Source organism: Sparus aurata, chromosome 21 (assembly GCF_900880675.1).
Source record: "Sparus aurata chromosome 21, fSpaAur1.1, whole genome shotgun sequence".
Lineage (NCBI taxonomy): Eukaryota > Metazoa > Chordata > Actinopteri > Spariformes > Sparidae > Sparus > Sparus aurata.
In genome coordinates this window covers 34,983,532-35,005,244 of record NC_044207.1, presented here as the reverse complement: position 1 = coordinate 35,005,244, position 21,713 = coordinate 34,983,532, and the positions used below count along the sequence as shown (strand labels likewise).

The window sequence follows — 21,713 nt, the reverse complement described above, 5'->3', positions numbered from 1 at the left end:
TTATCCACTAGATGTCACTGTGGGTTTGTCGCCAGTAAAATAAGAGGGCGGAGCGTCATGGTGTCGTCATGGCGACCGTCATCAGCATCACGTGGATGTCCCTGCACTTCCCGTGACTGACCACAGGGTGGTGGTGTTTCTCTGTGATGTTTAATGTCAGCACCAGCAGCAAACACAGAAATCCAGCATGTGATCAGCTTTAGTTTGAAATGTGTCACACAGCCGTGGTGGAGGAGCTGATTTATTGGTGTGACAGCGATCTAACAGCGTAAAGACACATGTAATGTCACACATGTGTTGTCTGCTGAGACAGCTGCAACATGTTGTCATTCTTCCAACAGTGTTTCATGGTGAAAATGATCCAAGTGTTCAGAGTTAGAACACACAGAACAGAACAAACATCCCTTCAGATGATATGAAATGTATCATAACTGTTCCTTCAGCTTCTTAAAGGAACACACTGACATTTGTCTGCTTTGGTTTGACGCTGTTATTCCATTTAAAGTAGATTTCAATCAGGAGAGACGAGTGAATGAAGTAAAGATCATGTTCATGACAGCAGATGATATGTGATCAGTGAGTCTGCTCACAAAGTCTTTGTCACTTTGACTCTACAGGGAGATTTTGTGATGGAGGGGCGTCTGAACAGCAGCAAGAAAAATCCAGCAAATAAATAAAAAACAGCCCAAAGTTTCCCCCAAAGAATGCTGACTGACTGAGCAGGAATGAAATGGACACAATTAAACAAAGATGGTTTAATCTGTGAGGAGACGAAACATAAAGCCTGACATGGAAAAAAAATAGCTTAACTGATAAAAATAAGAGTTAACTATGAACGGAGACAGGAACAAACGTTTTTTTTTTGTTGGTCTGTGATGAGCCTCACTCAACTTTCACTGGAGCTTCATCTGAAAAAAACATTTACAAGAAACATTAAATAAAGACGCAGCTGTTTGTCTGATATTCTGAATGAATATACATAAATACATAAATACTAATACAGGTAGTACTTCATTATATTCATGGACGTGAGCTCCAGGTGGGGGGTCACTGTTGGTCTCTGGGCTCAGTTCAACTTTGTGTGGGTGGAGGGCTCAGTGGAAAAAAGGCTTCCAGACAACAAGAGAAAAGACAAAGCAGTCCAGAGAGGGAGAGGAGTTGATGAGTGTGTACAGCAGCAGATATGAATCTGTTCTCAGTGGTTATTAGGACTCATAAAAACTGTTGAGAGCCAACCAGCACTTCCTTTCCTGCAGCAGACGGGCTGTGTGGGTTTCTGCTCTGCAGCCTCCTCACCGTTAGCTGCACTTTTTCACATGAACAACACAATGACAGTTACAACAGTTACAGCGCTCAGTACTCACTGTCTCAGCTTCCATCTGTCTTATTCACCATCATATAAATAATACTGATAATAGATCAATCACAATGCAATGTTTTTAAATATTTAGTGAATGTAACAGCTGACACATGAAAACATGTGATCTACCTTCGAAACTACAGAAACATCCAGTGTACATCAAATAGACTTCAGTTTATTTCGAGGAACGGGGTAAAGAAATGTTTAATTTTCAGCCAGAAGAAAAAAATCATATACTATATAATACTTTATATCACTCAGTGTGTATAAGGGTTAATTTTCTCATATTTCACTTGATTAATTTATTTAATAACCACTAAAACACAATTTAATAAACTGTGATTATATATATATGTTAATGTGTAGTAAATTATTATATTTTATGATGATACATGATTTGTACATCATGATTAATAATAAATGATTTTCTCATGTTAAAGAGCTTTTGCAGGGAATGAAATAAACAACTGTTAATTGTTGGTGTTTCTGAAATCTTCCATAATCTCATAAATTTCCCCTGTAAAAAATAAAATTTCAGAAAAATACAAACTTTTCTCCCTCAAAGTGTTTAAATGACCACGAGACGATTTGCAGCAGCGACTCCGCGACTGTAACATTTACAGGAACATGTGGTTCATCTGTTCTCATCGATCAGAGCAACAGAACACAAACCACTCAGACAGAAACACAAACCACAGAGACAAACAAGTCGTCTTGTTGTTTGGTGAAGCTGAAGTGGAGCGTCCATGTTGGTTCACCTCAGGTCTCATAATGAGGTTCCAGCTGATCAGAGAGCTGCTGTCAGAGCCGTCAGAGTCGTGTGTCCATCTCAATCAGTGGTCAGTTTCCAACAGTTCACCTGGTTAACCCCACTGAGCCACTGATCTCCTGTCAGTCAGCTTCTAGCTTCAGATTGTATCAGTGCAGCTGTCTGTGCTTCACTCACACAGCTCCAAATGTGACATGTTACTGTGGCATGAAGCCTGTTTTTAAGTTTCACGGCTGTTTTTCTCTGACTTACAAACTCAAAAACACTCATGTGAAGGTGTGAAACTGCTGTCAACACACACTGAATGATTCTGCTGTAAAAGCTGAGAGACTTAAATAACATTTTATTGGCTGACAAAAAATAAACACAACCATCATTCAAACTGGAGGCGACTGATGAAGCTGCTGTGTGATCATTTTATAGCAGTTGTAGCTTGAAAGCAGCTCGCTCTGCTGTTTGTTCATGTGTGTAAACAACAGTGTCATCAGCGAAGAGTTTGACATCCACACTGACACAATTATAAAAGGGGCTCAGCACTGAACCTGGTGGCACAGCCACACCTACTGACTTGTATATAATAGCTATATGTTTCTGTTTGCTTCTCTTTCTTTAGCTTTGTTGTCCTTGTTTAGCTGTATGCTAATATTCACATCTTCCTCTACATTTGTTCTTGCTGCTGTGTGAAAGTATATTGAGAGCTAATTACAACCAGAGTCAAATGACTTGTAGGCGTCAACATACATGGTCCATGAAGTTGATTCTGTTTCTGATGATTTGCTCTGAAGACAAACTGAAATCCATAAAAACAAGACTGTTTCTAAAACACACACTGTGATTTTACACTTTATTGAGAATGTTACACTGAAAGAATTGAACAAAGCTGCCACACTCTGCATAATGTATTAAAAAGAAAGACAAGAAGAGAAAAATACTAAAACAATCAAATATCTAGCAGACAGCTAATGATTCAGCTTCATGTTCTATTATTATACAAGTCACAATTCAAAGTGGAAATAAACTAGAGGATGAAAATAACACTATAGCACAGAATTTATACTCAGTCACTGCAGATATATATGTGTATATATGTATTTATATATGTAGGATGACTGAATCTAACCTGTGCATCAAAAGATACATTTTACAACCAACCACAAAACATGAACATTGACATTTGTGAGTGCTGATCAAAGTGATCAATGAGACGAACTGATGAGATTTGATGGTGAGAAAAGGCGAGCAGAAAACAGTCAGTCAGCAAGTGAGCAGTTGGTGGACGGTCCCTTGTTTCAGAGGATCCTCAGCAGAGAGAGTCCACAGCAGTACACCAGACTCTTCACTATCAGCACTGTGTAGAGCACACAGAGCAGCTTCACCTGGTGCTGAGATGGCCCAGATGCTACTTTTGGAGGTGCTGGATCTGGAAGAGGCTGGACCTCTGAAACAGAAAAGAGGCCAAAAGAAATGTCAGTCCTCTGCTCCTCTGCTCTCTTTGACAGCGTCTCCACATGAAGCTGAATCACTGCTGAACACAGTCACCAAGCCTTCATTACCTTGTTCTGTTTGGGCCTCCACTGGGCCCCCCTCGTGCTGGACGGAGCAGCGGTATTTATATGCGTAGAAAGAGTCCTGTTCAACCAGCAAGATGGCGGCGGTGCGTCCCGACTCTCTGAGCTCCAGCTGCTCTCCCTTAGCAGGGAACCACTGGTCCTGATCCTCCTTTCGTCTTTCCCAGGAGAAGCGGACCAGAGGAGGAAACATGGCTGAGGCCACACACAGCAGGGAGCTCCTCCCCTCCAGGTGGGCTCTGGATGCTGCTGGGTACACGCTCACCACGGGCTTCACTATCTGCTCAGCTGAAGTTTGACAGCAGCAACAAGCAGCACAGACACACATTGACACAGTCAACAGCAGCTTCCAGCACTGCACTGCATTCAGTGTGATCCTGGAAACTACATGGACTCTGATCACTAAACTACTCATCAATACAGCACAAAGTTCAACACATAGACTGGATTCACCTGCACATCAAACACACTCATCATGTCATGTCATCATATGTTATATGGGGACAAACAACATTATGTGTTCAGCACTTCTTTCTTTCAATGTGCACATTCATCATTATCATGACTATTTTAATGTTTACATTTCCACCACATAAATATTTAAACAAAATGCATCTTGACTTTCATGATTTTCATAAATATTTACACGTAATCCAAAAGTACAAATACTTGTTTTTATACAACTTGTGAAAAAATGTTAAAAAATATGTAATTTCACAGAAAAGAAGGTAAAACTTTTAATGATATTAAATATGATATAATTATAAAAATGTTCTTTTATGTATAAGCTGTTTTAAATATATTGATTTGTACTTTATAATAAAACATATATTTAAATTCGCATGAAATAGTTATTAGAAAAAGTATTTAGACAACATGTCTAACATGTTACAGATTAACCAGCGTGTACTTTAGTTCATCTGCTGAAGAACAACAAATAATAATAATAATAATAATATCAGTATTCTTTATCAGTATTTTTTACAGTCATACACAATTACAATGACATGTTCAGATATGTTGAAATATGAATAAGAACTGCTTTGTAATATGATATGACTAAAGGAAAGAATTAATTGATCCTTTACAGGATCTTCAGATATGACTAAATGAAATATGATAATATAATATAATGCAAAATTATATGATAAAATATGATATAATGTAAAATAATACAATATCATGTAGAATAATATAACATAATATAACATAATATAATATCATATCATATCATATAATATATTACAATATAATATAACATGATACATCTTAATGAAAACAGTGTGTCGTGCACAATATTTACAATCAGACGCTTCTAATTAATTTGCTTTGAAGTGTTTTAAATTATGTTTGGAATTATTACTTTTTTGTTTTAATTATATGTGAAAATGTTCATGCATATATTTATTAATATATATAAATTATTCAAAAGTCAATCAACATAAAAAATTCACATTTTCATGTGCCATTGTAAATCATACTGTATCATTTTTCTTAAATATGTTTTTAATATTTTAGCAGAAAGACGATATTTTATATTTCTTGTAAAAACATATTCATCATGTTTGTCTTCATGTATAAATATATCTCACACTAAAAGACATATGTACCATCATATAAAATACATTTCACCATTTAACAATGAATTATTAATGATTCTATAAAACATATTTAAAGTTAAATGTTTATCAAATACATTTACTGACACATTAAATGATGTTTAATATCATATATGATGTTGTTTTATAAAAACAAGAGATGGTGCTGAATTACTGAGAGGATCAAATACTGTATATTTGTAACATTGTCAATATCAAACTTTTTCTCTATGAATCAGTTTGATCTCCTGCAGAAATAAAGAAGAACTTCAGCTGTGCAGTGAGATTTAAACATCTTTTCAGGAGTTATGAACCTTTTTATGGAACAATAGCTGCACGGCTGCAAGAATTCTTTACTAATTATGAACAAACTAACATGTAAAGCCTGAAGCAGCAGAAACTCATTAAAAACACATTTTACACTTGTTCAATAAAACAACTGAAGGAAAATGAAGCTTTATTCTTACCTGTTACAACCAGTTTAGTTCCAGAGCCAAAGATGTAGTCCCCCACAGTGAGAAAGAGTAATACAAAAACCTGTGTGCTGTTGAACGTGTCGGCTGAGGTGAACGAGTCCAAATGATGAAGCAGGATCATGTTTCAGCTCCATGATGTGTTTCTCTAATGTTCATATCAACATGACTGTCTCTTCTTTTATTGTCATTTCAGACACACTAGCAGTGTTGCTCTGTGGATGCTAATGTCTGTCGCTCCACTACTTTAGTCCACATGGATTGGACCTGGACCAAAGGATGGATGGATGGACTGACATGACATTTTCTACAGACATTCTTGGTCCCCAGAGGATGAACTTCATTCATTGACTTTGTTGATTCTGACTTGTTATCTAGCTCCACCATCAGGTCCACCAGTTCCTGGTCCTCAGTCAGAGGCCCAGTCGACACCTGTTCCTGCTTCCTTGTCTGCAGGTCAGCAGACTGGCTCCAGAGCCGGACCGGCGGTCTTTCCTGATCCCCGTCCAGACCTCCAGCTGCCGGCCTCCTGCTCTGCCTTGCAGCAGTCCTCTGTTCCTGTTCTGCAGCAACCTGTCTGAGCTGAGCTGCAGCTGTCTCCAGTTCCTGTGCTGAATCAGTCTCCTGTGGCTGTGGTTCTGTAACCTCTTGTTTTCCTGACTCTGACAGCTCCACCAGCTCCAGTGGCAGCTCCTGCCAAATCTCTCAGGGGGGCAACTGTTGTGATGATGTCTAAGGTGACTCAGGTAAATGAAGGCAGCTGATATTGTCATGTTGCAGTGAACTATTTGTACAGTTTGGATGAACATTACACAGTGATCATCAACAGATGGGTCGACATTCATGAGTTCACCCTCAAGACACCTTTAGATTGAAAGGTAACTACATGTTAGAGCTAATAAAGGACAGTGGCACTGGGCCTGATAATGTGCAATTAAAACTATTTACCGTTCAACTGCTGAGGAGATATAAATGCAGTGTTAGGAATGTTCAATTTCACTAGCAAGGACCACACCGCCAAAAGTTGCGTTTAAATGATTTATCATGAAAGAAAAAGACAACAAAATGTTGAAGATCTTGGTTCTTTGAGTTCTTTGAGCACGTTGCGGGGAAGCTTTGTAGAGAATCCACCGCAACACCCGGGCAGCGATGGACCCCTCATGGACCTACGAAGGAGAGAAAAGCAAAGAAAAAACATGGAGAGAGAAATGGGGTCTGGGGGAGGGGCGCAGAATACGAGAGCGAGGAAGAGGAGAGGGTCAGGTGTTTTTTTATAGGAATACAGAAACTTCACCAGATAAGCTTCAATTAAAGCGAAACTCTCGCCAAAAAGCAACCAAGGCTTTATTTGGGATTGAATATGAGTCAAACCTTCGTGTGAAAGCATAATTACGACGAAAGAGGCACTTTTAAGATTAACCAGCGTTTCGGTTTTGGGCACGTTCATTTTGAACAGGAGTGCATGGGGCAAGACATGCTAGCATCAAAATCGCTATTTTTAGAACACTAAGAAGGCTCGACACAACATGAAACTTTGCTCGTAGCAACACTAGGGTCTCTACTCATGAACAAGAGCATTGAGAACGGTGGCACAGAGCTCGGGGAGCAGACCAGAGCGCTGCTGTCGGGGCTGCAGCCCCGGCTCGGAGCAACAGGCTGTTCTACTGTTGTGCTAACTGTGGCTAACGCTCCGTGCTCCGCGCTCCGGTACTACTACCACACTCCATATGCATATAGAGACCGAAGCTAGGGAGCTCTGGGACAGAACCAGATACACAGAGACTCGGACACATCAGGAGAGAGCTTGAAGAAAAGTCTGCGAGGTAGTTGGACTCTGTGTTGCCCAGAGACGGCCAGCACACGGGCCCTAAATGGTGTATTATGGCTGGACCGTCCAGCCCCGCCTTCCCGCAGGCTGCTGCCATTACCTTCTCATATGATATCTAAACCACGCTCTACTTGCCCCTCCCCTCAGGCCCCGCCCTCTCGACGCCAAAACAGTGACAGAAAGTTGAAATCAATCAGTGACACTGAAAAAAAATCTGTCACTGAAAAAAAAGTGACATGAAGAATAAAAAATCTGAAGATTGTCATTGAAAAATACAAAAAAGTCCCAATAAAATAAAATGATAATATTTTCGGATTTGAATTATTTGAATTACTTTCTTTTTTCAGTGCCAATACTTGTTTCAATGCCAATACAACTGTTTTCAATACAAATGTTTCAATGACAATGTTTCTTTTTTCAGTACTAGTTTCGTTTTCAATGCCTATTGTTTTTTTGGATGCCACATTTTAAAGTCACCGTTATGGCTCCATAATCTTCCCCCTGGTGGAGAGAATACAAGGAGAGATACGACTTGGCCCACTGTGGGTTCTGGAGGAGATCGCGGCTCCGCTGCAGTGTGCTGCACGATGAAGTCACTGGCGCGACTAACGTCATCGGTGAGCTGTGGAGTATGCAGCGGCCGGAGTGGAGGTGAAGGTGGAGGCCGTGAGCAGCGGGAAAGCTGGGCGCTGTTGACGGTTGGACGGAATGGGAGGTGGGGGGAAGATGAGAGGGAACTGGGACTCTCATCTTGGCAACAGTGGCTGCTGGTTCGGTGCCAGGAGGCTGGCCGGTCGGACATGAGGTGTCTGGGGGACCGGCTTTCACCTGGAGTACAGCAGGGAGGACCGAGACCTCTGCATGGGTGAAGTTGCGTTAGTTGTGCCTGGATGACCATGCCAGAGTGGAGGTGATTGCAGGTGGAGGAGATTCGGAGATGATGGAACGATCGTCGAAAAGATCATCGCCAGAGGATTAAGAAATGGCTCTGGGTTCGTCGGGAAGGTGGTAAGGTTTGAAATTTGCAGGTTGCGATATGCTTGTCTTAGCGGGAACATTGAGAAGTTGAGACAAATGTGAGAGAACTGGGTAGGCTTGTTGATATAAAATCAACGGGTGATTGAATCAGGGCGAACAGGTGGTTTAGTCGAAAAAGGCACAGGTGGTTTGATGCGTTGCGGATGGTTAGATTGGCTGGGCCTGCATTGTAGATCAGCAAGGCAGAGTGGAGTGGTCAAGTTCCTGAATCTTAGTTATAGTAACTCCATTAAAGTGGTAAATGAAATCAACAAAGTCAGAAAACAAACATGCCAGGTTGGAAAGAAGACCATCCAAGAAAACATGTTAGTGCAGCATTCACAGAGGCTGCACTGCTGAGCCTAAAAGCTTCAGAATGGAAGTTGATCAGAGTGTGTGCTTGAATATATTTTTCCATTTAAAGCTGACTTTGCACTACCCTGTCAGGTTCTGGAGCCACTGTGGTGTTAAGCAGCACAGACAAGAGCTGTTATTGTTAGCCTATCAGGTCAGAAGGAGTGGGTTACACAATCATTTTAATGTTGCTGTGATTTGTAACAGAGTGAATGGTGTCTCTGTCTCAGCCACTGCACCCTCCTATCACTTGTCTCTGCATTATGTAACTGTGGTGAGCGGGTAGCATCACAGTGTGGAACTCTGTACAGCAGCACATCAAACACAGCACCATATCACTGACTTTAGTCCAACTGGATCATATTTTATGGACCAAATGTTTTCTGGTTTTCCCTCTGATGTCCTCCGGCCGCTCTGCCTCCACCTGATGCTAACGTTAGCTACGACTTAGCTCTGCTAGCTGACTCTGCTAGGAGCACCGCCGGGGAGTGTTGGTGTTTACACCGCTGTCACAGCAGCTTCAGACCACCAGGAGGAGGAGGGGTTTAGGTCCGGGGGCCGGAACAGGCAACAGAACCGGGCTCAGCAGCCTCCATGGACATCAGGACAAAGGTGACAAGGAATTAAGAGAGACAGAGAGGCAGTGACTGAGTGAGAGACAAGAGACAAAAGACTAAAGACAGAGTCTCAGACTGGCTTTAGTGGTCAGAGACAGCTTCACTAAATAAAAGTGTGCAGACAGACACAGAGCTGTGTTGTGTGAAGCACTTGTTCAAACTTTGAGAGCCACACGGTTAAAAAGTCCTGAGAGTTTAGTTTGACTGGGTTAACCCGGGTTACAAATGATCTTCTGGAGCTTTGATGAAGAAGTTTTCTCTGACTCTCTCTGGACCATTGTTCCTCTGAATCCTGCCATTCTGTCAGTCTGACAGGATTCTGAATGCTTTCTGTTCAATTTTTGGTTTCCGATTCAAAACGAAAAACTGGACACAAATCCTTTTCTGTTTTTATGATTTCCGACTGCAAAACGGAAATCGAATGGCCTCAAAGTACACGGACCGACATGTGTCCAAGATTTGTCTTTTAAAATGTCCTAAAGTGAAATGATGTGGTGAAATGTGCTGAAAGGTGTTAAACAACAAGTGCTGCTGGAAGTGTTTTCATTCAGAGCACATTAGTGTTGTGAGGGACGGATGGACTTTATTCAGCAGCAGGACGTTGGGCTGTAAATATTTGATGATGTTTGATATCATTTTATTGAAATATTCTGAAGTATGTTTGTTGTTTTACTGATTCATCTGGATTATGTTTGAGTTTGTCATTGAATTATTTTCCTCTTTATTTTCTCATTGTGTTTGTGTTTGTCTCCTTTTTCCTCTCTGTGTGAAACAACAATAAACCTGCTGGAATATCTGATGAAAATATAAATAAATAGAATATGAAATAAATCCCTCAGTTCAGTGTGTTTGTGACTGTGGCTGAGATGGAGGTGAAACATGTGAACCTGGGCTGTGGTTTACTGCTCTCTTCCTGTCACAAACACTGTTTGACGTCTGTTCATCTGTTGGTTTTTGTTCAGGCTGCTCGCATCATTTCTCACTGTGGGGATCACTCTTCCAACAGGAGCAGTAGTAGGTGGCTGAATGAAGGAGTTTAACTTTCTGGATCTTCAACTCACAGCCGTTCTGAATATTCACAACTGAGAAATCATCTTGCTGAGGATGATTGTACCCTTTATCTACATAACCACTATCCCTGTTAATATACAGAATCCTTGTGAATGTTTCTGTGTCTTTCTTCTGGTACCAGTATACATAGCTGACGTCACACTGTTCAGTTCCTCGACAGCTGAAGGAGACGTTTCCATCAACTTTTCTGGTCAATGTTAAATCCTCCTGAATCAGCTGTGCTGCCATGGCAACCAGCGCTGTAGAGAAGCAGACAGATAGATGAAGGTCAGTGTGACAGTGTTTGTTCCAGGTGGACTTTGTTGGCTCCTGATTGGCTGGAAACACTCACCTGAACACAGACAGCACAGAGCAGCAGCTGGGAGGAAAAGCATTTTGTGCAGTGGTGTTTCCTCTGGTGAACCTGGGGAGAAGTGGCGCTCTGACGCAGCTGAGGCCAAACCAGGACGAGCTGCCAGATCAGACAAGGGCCACGTGGTTTCTAACAGGTCCTCAGAGCTCCCATCAGCCCCTGCGGCTCACAGATAAGGCCGCCGCTGCCGATCGACGGCTCGGCTGAAGCTGCCGTGTGATAGAAATAGAAACCCACATTCATGTGAGCAGCAACACATTCAGGTTGGTGGTGAATTTAGTAGCACAGACTGTTATCTGTTGTTGAACAGCTGTGATGAAAAGACAAAAGGACAAATCCACAAAACTCCTCCACTGTGATTTGAAGCCTTAAACGTCCCCTTACATTTCTGTCATTTCACTGAATCATTTCATTTCTATGACACATCAAACCTTTTCCACACACAGTGTCACATCTTTATTGTGTCTCCTGTTGTTCAGTCTCTTCATTAAAGCTACAGGATGTTTCACTGAGGGAAAGATTCAAAGCCAAGACTCCATCAAATGGAACATTTCAACATGTCTGCTGCATCATTTTACACACATTTCCCCAAAATCCATCCTGACACATTTGGTATTGTTGTAAACTTTGGGATCTCCAGCAGAACGTCAGATAAAGTTCAGAGGGTCAGTTTGTAAAGACGAAGCCAGCGGAGGCTTCAGAAGAGTTGAAATCCAGCTGTGCTCCTCATATGTGAAGCAGTGGTTCTGGTTCTGTTCCCTGGAAGGAGCTCAGGGCTCTGCTCTCTACTTCCTCCATGTAGAGGTCAGCCACAATGGGAGACACTGGTGAAGCCACCACAGCTGTGCTTCTGCCTGTAAAAACCCTCCTGGGATGTGAAACAGGTGGTATTCAGGCAGAGGTCGGGTCCAAACAGTGGTCCCAATGAAAAGAGACAATGTGTGGTTTGTAAGTGAGCTTTAAAACGACACATAGAAGTGTTTTCTGATGTGATGAAACTATCAGCAGGACCACATCATTTGTCTCTGTCTGTCAAAAGTGTCCAATAAGAAGACAAATCAAAATAGAAACTATAGAAGAGCAATTCAACTCCAACTTACAAGGCAAGCAGTACAAATACACACAGTACCCACCAGCAGAGATGTACTTCAACTAATACTGCAGTACTGTCTCAAGTGAAGTGACACAGTGCTGTGATTAGTTAGACTTCTATAGTTATAGTTAGTATAGTACATGTCAGAGTAATATGACACCATCTACTGTAACAGGCAGCAGCAGAATAATATAGTAATAATATAGTTCATAATATATTTGCAGTAGAAAAAGTATTTGAAGTATTTTTAGAAGTAGTACCAACAATAATGCCAGTAATACTCCTCATTTACTGCTGTGTGTTTTTTGTCCACTAGATGTCACTGTGGGTTTGTCACCAGTAAAATAAGAGGGCGGAGCGTCATGGTGTCGTCATGGCGACCGTCATCAGCATCACGTGGATGTCCCTGCACTTCCCATGACTGACCACAGGGTGGTGGTGTTTCTCTGTGATGTTTAATGTCAGCACCAGCAGCAAACACAGAAATCCAGCATGTGATCAGCTTTAGTTTGAAATGTGTCACACAGCCGTGGTGGAAGAGCTGATTTATTGGTGTGACAGCGATCTAACAGCGTAAAGACACATGTAATGTCACACATGTGTTGTCTGCTGAGACAGCTGCAACATGTTGTCATTCTTCCAACAGTGTTTCATGGTGAAAATGATCCAAGTGTTCAGAGTTAGAACACACAGAACAGAACAAACATCCCTTCAGATGATATGAAATGTATCATAACTGTTCCTTCAGCTTCTTAAAGGAACACACTGACATTTGTCTGCTTTGGTTTGACGCTGTTATTCCATTTAAAGCAGATTTCAATCAGGAGAGACGAGTGAATGACGTAAAGATCATGTTTATGACAGCAGATGATATGTGATCAGTGAGTCTGCTCACAAAGTCTTTGTCACTTTGACTCTACAGGGAGATTTTGTGATGGAGGGGCGTCTGAACAGCAGCAAGAAAAATCCACCAAATACATAAAAAACAGCCCAAAGTTTCCCCCAAAGAATGCTGACTGACTGAGCAGGAATGAAATGGACACAATTAAACAAAGATGCTTTAATCAATCAATCAATCAATCAAATTTTATTTGTATAGCCCTTTACAATATCCGGACGGTACCCAAAGTGCTTTACATCAAAGCAATAAAATAGTACATAAAAACACAAGAAAGTGCTACAGTGCTGCAAGAAAACACAAGAAAGTGCTACTAGTGCTGCAGGGTGTTAAAGGCCCTCTAAAGTGCATAAAATAAAAACAGGCAAAATAAGTACACCTAAAAGCAGGACTACCCTAGTCAGAGTTAAATGCCAATTTAAAAAAGTGTGTCTTCAGCTTTGATTTTAAAAGGCTGAGGTCAGTAGTGGTGCGGATGTCAGGGGGCAGTCTGTTTCACAGCCTGGGAGCTGTGACAGCAAAAGAACGATCGCCCCACTGTTTAAGTCTTGACCTTGGGACCTCTAACAGGAGCTGGCCGGAAGAACGGAGGGCCCTGCCATGATCACGGACAGTTAAAATCTCTGACAGGTAGGAGGGAGCCAGGCCATTAATGGCATAAAAAGCAAACAATAAAAGTTTAAAATCAATTCTAAAACGAACTGGAAGCCAGTGGAGTGACGACAGCACAGGGGTAATGTGTTCACGCCTGGACGTGCCTGTTAAAAATCGTGCAGCAGCGTTCTGGACAAGTTGGAGACGCGAAATTAAAGACTGGCTGAGGCCGACATAAAGTGCATTGCAATAGTCCAGTCTTGAACTGATGAAAGCGTCGATCGCCATCTCGAGGTCCTGCCGACTTAAAAAAGGCTTCACTTTGGCCAGGAGACGCAGCTGAAAAAAACTTGTGCTGACAACAGACCTAATCTGTTTATCGAATCTGAGCCCGCTGTCAAATGTTACCCCAAGATTCTTTACATGTGGTTTAAAAAAGGGTGCCAGAGTCCCAGAGTTTGTTATTAAAACATTTGACATAGATGGCGTGCCAAACAAAATGCATTCGGTTTTGCTGTCATTCAAGTGCAAAAAGTTCAGAGCCAGCCACTGTTTTATATCAGTGATACAGTCCAGTAACTGAGTAGGTACAGTGTTTTCATTGGGTGTCATGGGCAAATATAACTGTAAATCATCAGCATAAAAATGAAAAGACAGATTGTGTTTTTTTATAATTGATCCCAGAGGTAGCATATACAATGAAAACAGAATAGGGCCAAGAATAGAGCCTTGAGGCACCCCACAAGAGAGGGATGCCTGTGAGGAGCAGAGGTCACCAATCGTTACAGAGAAACTCCTATTTGCCAGGTATGACCTAAACCATTGGAGGGCGGTGCCACGGATGCCTGCATACTGCTCTAGGCGAGATACAAGGATAGCATGGTCGACTGTATCGAAAGCCGCTGTGAGGTCCAGCAGTACCAGCACAGCGGGGTTCCCAGCATCCACGGACAAGGCAATATCATTATGCACCTTTAACAGTGCTGACTCGGTGCTATGCCGGGATCTGAAGCCAGACTAAAATTTATCCAGGACAGAATTAATCTCTAAAAAAGTTTGTAATTGAATAAAAACAACTTTTTCCAATACCTTAGAAAGAAAAGGCAAGTGAGAGACAGGCCTAAAATTGGAAAGCACAGAGGGGTCAAGATGTGGTTTTTTGAGGAGGGGCCTAACCACAGCGTGTTTGAAGGCAGCTGGGACAGACCCTGAGCTAAGACAGGTGTTTATAAAAACCAGCAAACTTGATCCAACAGAACTAAAAACTTCCTTCAGAAACTTGGCTGGAATAATGTCTAAGGGACAGTTAGTGGGTTTTAGGCCACTAACCACCTTAGTGAGAGATGAAAGAGAAATAGTCTCAAACTGCTCGAAAACAGCAGATTGTGCAGGAGGAACACACACATCATCATCATCAGGGGACATAAGCACATTACTGATATTCTGCCTGACTGATGCCACTTTGTCTATAAAAAAAGAGACAAACTCTTCACAGGTTGTGGTGGAGGCATCGGACAGGACAGTGGAGCATGGGTTTATAACAGAGTCAATGGTTTTAAATAGCACTCTCGGATGATTATAGCTGTTGGCTATAACAGAGGACAAATATTCTGACTTTGCCTCCTTCACAGCTCTCTGATAAGCAGCCAAACTGTCCCTTAACCAACCCAGTGATACATGCAGTTTGTCCTTTTTCCACCTGTGAGGAGATGAAACATGAAGCCTGACATGAAAAAAAAAAAAACTTAGTTGATAAAAATAACACTGAAATATGAACGGAGACAGGAACAAAAGTTTTCTTTGTTAGTCTGCGATGAGCTTCACTGAACTTTCACTGGAGCTTCATCCGAAAAAAAAAACAAAAAAAAACTTTTTTTACAGAAAACATTAAATAAAGACGCAGCTGTTTGTCTGATATTCTGAATGAATAGAGCTAAAGGAACATAAATACTAATGCAGGTAGTACTTCATTATATTCATGGACGTGAGCTCCAGGTGGGGGGTCACTGTTGGTCTCTGGGCTCAGTTCAACTTTGTGTGGGTGGAGGGCTCAGTGGAAAAAAGGCTTCCAGACAACAAGGGAAAAGACAAAGCAGTCCAGAGAGTGAGAGGAGTTGATGAGTGTGTACAGCAGCAGATATGAATCTGTTCTCAGTGGTTATTAGGACTCATAAAAAACTGTTGAGAGCCAACCAGCACTTCCTTTCCTGCAGCAGACGGGCTGTGTGGGTTTCTGCTCTGCAGCCTCCTCACCGTTAGCTGCACTTTTTCACATGAACAACACAATGACAGTTACAACAGTTACAGCGCTCAGTACTCACTGTCTCAGCTTCCATCTGTCTTATTCACCATCATATAAATAATACTGATAATAGATCACTCATGATGCAATGTTTTTAAATATTTAGTGAATGTAACAACTGACACATGAAAACATGTGATATACCTTCAAAACTACAGAAACATCCAGTGTACATGAAATATACTTCAGTTTATTTCGAGGAACGAGGCAAAGAAATGTTTAATTTTCAGCCAGAAGAAAAAAATCATATACTTTATATTACTCAGTGTGTATAAGGGTTAATTTTCTCATATTTCACTTGATTAATTAATTTAATAACCACTAAAACACAATTTAATAAACTGTGATTATATATATTAATGTGTAGTAAATTATTATATTTCATGATAATACATGATTTGTACATCATGATTAATAATAACAGATTTTCTCATGCTTTTGCAGGGAAAGAAATAAACAACTGTTAATTGTTGGTGTTTCTGAAATCTTTCATACATAAATTTCCCCTGTAAAAAATAAAATTTCAGAAAAATACAAACGTTTCTCCCTCAAAGTGTTTAAATGAACACGAGACGATTTGCAGCAGCGACTCCTCGACTGTAACATTTACAGGAACATGTGGTTCATCTGTTCTCATCGATCAGAGCAACAGAACACAAACCACTCAGACAGAAACACAAACCACAGAGACAAACAAGTCGTCTTGTTGTTTAGTGAAGCTGAAGTGGAGCATCCATGTTGGTTCACCTCAGGTCTCATAATGAGGTTCCAGCTGATCAGAGAGCTGCTGTCAGAGCCGTCAGAGTCGTGTGTCCGTCTCAATCAGTGGTCAGTTTCCAACAGTTCACCTGGTTAACCCCACTGAGCCACTGATCTCCTGTCAGTCAGCTTCTAGCTTCAGTTTGTATCAGTGCAGCTGTCTGTGCTTCACTCACACAGCTCCAAATGTGACATGTTACTGTGGCATGAAGCCTGTTTTTAAGTTTCACGGCTGTTTTTCTCTGACTTACAAACTCAAAAACACTCATGTGAAAGTGTGTAACTGCTGTCAAAACACACTGAATGATTCTGGTGTAAAAGCTGAGAGAGTTAAATTATATTTTATTGGCTGATAAAAAATAAACACAACCGTCATTCAAACTGAAGGCGACTGATGAAGCTGCTGTGTGATCATTTTATAGCAGTTGTAGCTTGAAAGCAGCTCGCTCTGCTGTTTGTTCATGTGTGTAAACAACAGTGTCATCAGCGTAGAGTTTGACATCCACACTGACACAATTATAAAAGGGGCTCAGCACTGAACCTGGTGGCACAGCCACACCTACTGACTTGTATATAATAGCTATATGTTTCTGTTTGCTTCTCTTTCTTTAGCTTTGTTGTCCTTGTTTAGCTGTATGCTAATATTCACATCTTCCTCTACATTTGTTCTTGCTGCTGTGTGAAAGTATATTGAGAGCTAATTACAACCAGAGACAAATGACTTGTAGGTGTCAACATACATGGTCCATGAAGTTGATTCTGTTTCTGATGATTTGCTCTGAAGACAAACTGAAATCCATAAAAACAAGACTGTTTCTAAAACACACACTGTGATTTTTCACTTTATTGAGAATGTTACAGTGAAAGAATTGAACAAAGCTGCCACACTCTGCATAATGTATTAAAAAGAAAGACAAGAAGAGAAAAATACTAAAACAATCAAATATCTAGCAGACAGCTGATGATTCAGCTTCATGTTCTATTATTATACAAGTCACAATTCAAAGTGGAAATAAACTAGAGGATGAAAATAACACTATAGCACAGAATTTATACTCAGTCACTGCAGATATATATGTGTATATATGTATTTATATATGTAGGATGACTGAATCTAACCTGTGCATCAAAAGATACATTTTACAACAAACCACAAAACATGAACATTGACATTTGTGACTGCTGATCAAAGTGATCAATGAGACGAACTGATGAGATTTGATGGTGAGAAAAGGCGAGCAGAAAACAGTCAGTCAGCATGTGAGCAGTTGGTGGACGGTCCCTTGTTTCAGAGGATCCTCAGCAGAGAGAGTCCACAGCAGTACACCAGACTCTTCACTATCAGCACTGTGTAGAGCACACAGAGCAGCTTCACCTGGTGCAGACATGGTCCAAGAGCTGGAACCTCTGAAACAAAAGAAATGTCAGTCCTCTGCTCCTCTGCTCTCTTTGACAGCGTCTCCACATGAAGCTGAATCACTGCTGAACACAGTCACCAAGCCTTCATTACCTTGTTCTGTTTGGGCCTCCACTGTGCCCCCCTCGTGCTGGACGGAGCAGCAGTATTTATACGTATGGCGATCGTCCCTGTCAACCAGCAAGATGGAGGCGGTGCGTCCCGACTCTCTGAGCTCCAGCTGCTCTCCCTCAGCAGGGAGCGACTCCACCTTATTTTCCTTTCGTCTTTTCCAGGAGAAGCGGACCAGAGGAGGAAACATGGCTGAGGCCACACACAGCAGGGAGCTCCTCCCCTCCAGGTGGGCTCTGGATGCTGCTGGGTACACGCTCACCACGGGCTTCACTACCTGCTCATTTGAAGCTTGACAGCAGCAACAAGCAGCACAGACACACATTGACACAGTCAACAGCAGCTTCCAGCACTGCACTGCATTCAGTGTGATCCTGGAAACTACATGGACTCTGATCACTAAACTACTCATCAATACAGCAACACATAGACTGGATTCACCTGCACATCAAACACACTCATCATGTCATGTCATCATATGTTATATGGGGACAAACAACATTATGTGTTCAGCACTTCTTTCTTTCAATGTGCACATTCATCATTATTATGACTCTTACTAATAATAATATAACATCATATTTTCATACAATGGAAAATCTTCATCTGTATCATGATAAAAGACAGATTATAATAAAGGACATATTTACCCTCAAGTTTAATACGAGCTGACATTTTAATGTTTACATTATCCACCACATATTATAAATATTTATAAAAAATGCATCTTGAATTTCATGTCGTTCATGAATATTTACACTTGATAAACAATTACGAAAACATCTTTTCATAAGACTAATGTGAAAAAATGTGTAATTTAATATAGAAGATGGTAACTTTGTGGATTTAATGATATGAAATATTATATAATTATCAAAATGGTATTTACATATTTTTACGTTCACATAAAATACTTTTGAAAGTGGTTAAAACATGTCTAACATATTACAGATTTACCAGCATGTACTTTAATTTGGCCATTAAAGAAAAACAAATTCAATAGTAGTTCATCAATAATATCATAACTTTTTTTCAGTATTTTTACATTTATACACAATTTATATACAAATGTTCAGATATTGTAAATATGAATAATTACTGCTTTGTAAAGTAATTTGAAGAAAGGTGAGAATTTATTGATCATTTAAATATTGAAAACAGTATGTCGTACAAAATATTTACCATTACGAGCTGCTAACACATTTACTTTTGAGTATTCAAAATTCGGTTTGACATTATTATCTTTTTATTTTATCATACATTCAATTATAAATGTATTTATTTACAATTATACATGAATTATTTAAAAATTAATTAACAAAGAACACACATATTTTCATGTACCCTTGTATATCATGCTGTATCTTTTAATTTTATATTTTAGTATAATTAGTATATTTTAGATATATTGTGATGTCATGTTCAGTGTACTTGTTTTCGTGTATGAATTCATTTTACACATAAGGACATTTGTACCAACTAATGAAATACAACTGCCATGAGGTCAGTTTGACAAATTCATAATTAATTATTTATGACCCTATACAACATATTTAGAATAATATGTTCATCAAATACATTTACTGACATATATTAAATGATGTTTAATATCATATATGATGTTGTTTTATAAAACAAGAGACGGTGCTGAATTACTGAGAGGATCAAATACTGTATATTTGTAACATTGTCAATATCAAACTTTTTCTCTATGAATCAGTTTGATCTCCTGCAGAAATAAAGAAGAACTTCAGCTGTGCAGTGAGATTTAAACATCTTTTCAGGAGTTATGAACCTTTTTATGGAACAATAGCTGCACGGCTGCAAGAATTCTCTACTAATTATGAACAAACTAACATGTAAAGCCTGAAGCAGCAGAAACTCATTTAAACACATTTTACACTTGTTCAATAAAACAACTGAAGGAAAATGAAGCTTTATTCTTACCCGTTACAACCAGTTTAGTTCCAGAGCCAAAGATGTAGTAGTATCCTCCCACAGTGAGAAAGTGTAATACAAAAACCTGTGTGCTGTTGAACGTGTCGGCTGAGGTGAACGAGTCCAAAAGATGAAGCAGGATCATGTTTCAGCTCCATGATGTGTTTCTCTAATGTTCATATCAACATGACTGTCTCTTCTTTTATTGTCTTTTTAGACACACTAGCAGTGTTGCTCTGTGGATGCTAATGTCTGTCGCTCCACTACTTTAGTCCACATGGATTGGACCTGGACCAAAGGATGGATGGATAGACTGACATGACATTTTCTACACACATTCTTGGTCCCCAGAGGATGAACTTCATTCATTGACTTTGTTGATTCTGACTTGTTATCTAGCTCCACCAGCAGGTCCACCAGTTCCTGGTCCTCAGTCAGAGGCCCAGTCGACACCTGTTCCTGCTTCCTTGTCTGCAGGTCAACAGACTGGCTCCAGAGCCGGACCGGCGGTCTTTCCTGATCCCCGTCCAGACCTCCAGCTGCCGGCCTCCTGCTCTGCCTTGCAGCAGTCCTCTGTTCCTGTTCTGCAGCAACCTGTCTGAGCTGAGCTGCAGCTGTCTCCAGTTCCTGTGCTGAATCAGTCTCCTGTGGCTGTGGTTCTGTAACCTCTTGTTTTCCTGACTCTGACAGCTCCACCAGCTCCAGTGGCAGCTCCTGCCAAATCTCTCAGTGGGGCAAATGTTGTGATGATGTCTAAGGTGACTCAGGTAAATGAAGGCAGCTGATATTGTCATGTTGCAGTGAACTATTTGTACAGTTTGGATGAACATTACACAGTGATCATCAACAGATGGGTCGACATTCATGAGTTCACCCTCAAGACACCTTTAGATTGAAAGGTGAGGAAGAAAATACACATTTGGAGTGGGGGGAGCCCTTTGACCTCCAGACCTCAAATGGTGATTCCTGTCTGTCTCCTATCCCTTTAATCAAAAGACACCTAGGGCCAATTTGATCACCATGCTAAATGCGATCAAACTGATGTGATCAGTTGTGATGAGCTAATCACACTCTCCACAATGCCCCCCCCCCTTATTGCTTTGTATTCCTATTCTTTGAACCTGCCATATTGTCGCCTTTGTTCGTACTGTATAAGATGCTGTAGTTTCATTTGCTCTGGGTCGACTCACCGGCTCGGACCCGCTCTGTGCCTGTCGGTTCACCAGTTTACCGGTATTCTTTGAATAAACACATCACCACAGCAAACTGCTCAACAGGACTTGAATGATTTTCTTCAACAAAGGTAACTACATGTTAGAGCTAATAAAGGACAGTGGCACTGGGCCTGATAATGTGCAATTAAAACTATTTACCGTTCAACTGTTGAGGAGATATAAATGCAGTGTTAGGAATGTTCAATTTCACTAGCAAGGACCACACCGCCAAAAGTTGCGTTTAAATGATTTATCATGAAAGAAAAAGACAACAAAATGTTGAAGATCTTGGTTCTTTGAGTTCTTTGAGCACGTTGCGGGGAAGCTTTGTAGAGAATCCACCGCAACACCCGGGCAGCGACGGACCCCTCATGGACCTA

The 21,713-nt window shown here is 40.7% G+C and overlaps 1 protein-coding gene across 1 annotated transcript; it reads right to left on the bottom strand.

The window, feature by feature from the left end:
* Positions 1 to 3,041: 3,041 nt before the first annotated feature.
* Positions 3,042 to 20,266, bottom strand: LOC115573216 (immunoglobulin lambda-like polypeptide 5). Its single transcript, XM_030403910.1, has 4 exons — positions 20,163 to 20,266; positions 5,763 to 5,796; positions 3,683 to 3,985; positions 3,042 to 3,567 (listed from the first exon to the last, which is right to left on the bottom strand). The coding sequence occupies exons 1-4, from the start codon at positions 20,262 to 20,264 to the stop codon at positions 3,419 to 3,421; spliced, it is 588 nt and encodes a 195-aa protein (XP_030259770.1). The 5' UTR covers positions 20,265 to 20,266; the 3' UTR covers positions 3,042 to 3,418.
* Between the last annotated feature and the right edge of the window lie 1,447 nt (positions 20,267 to 21,713).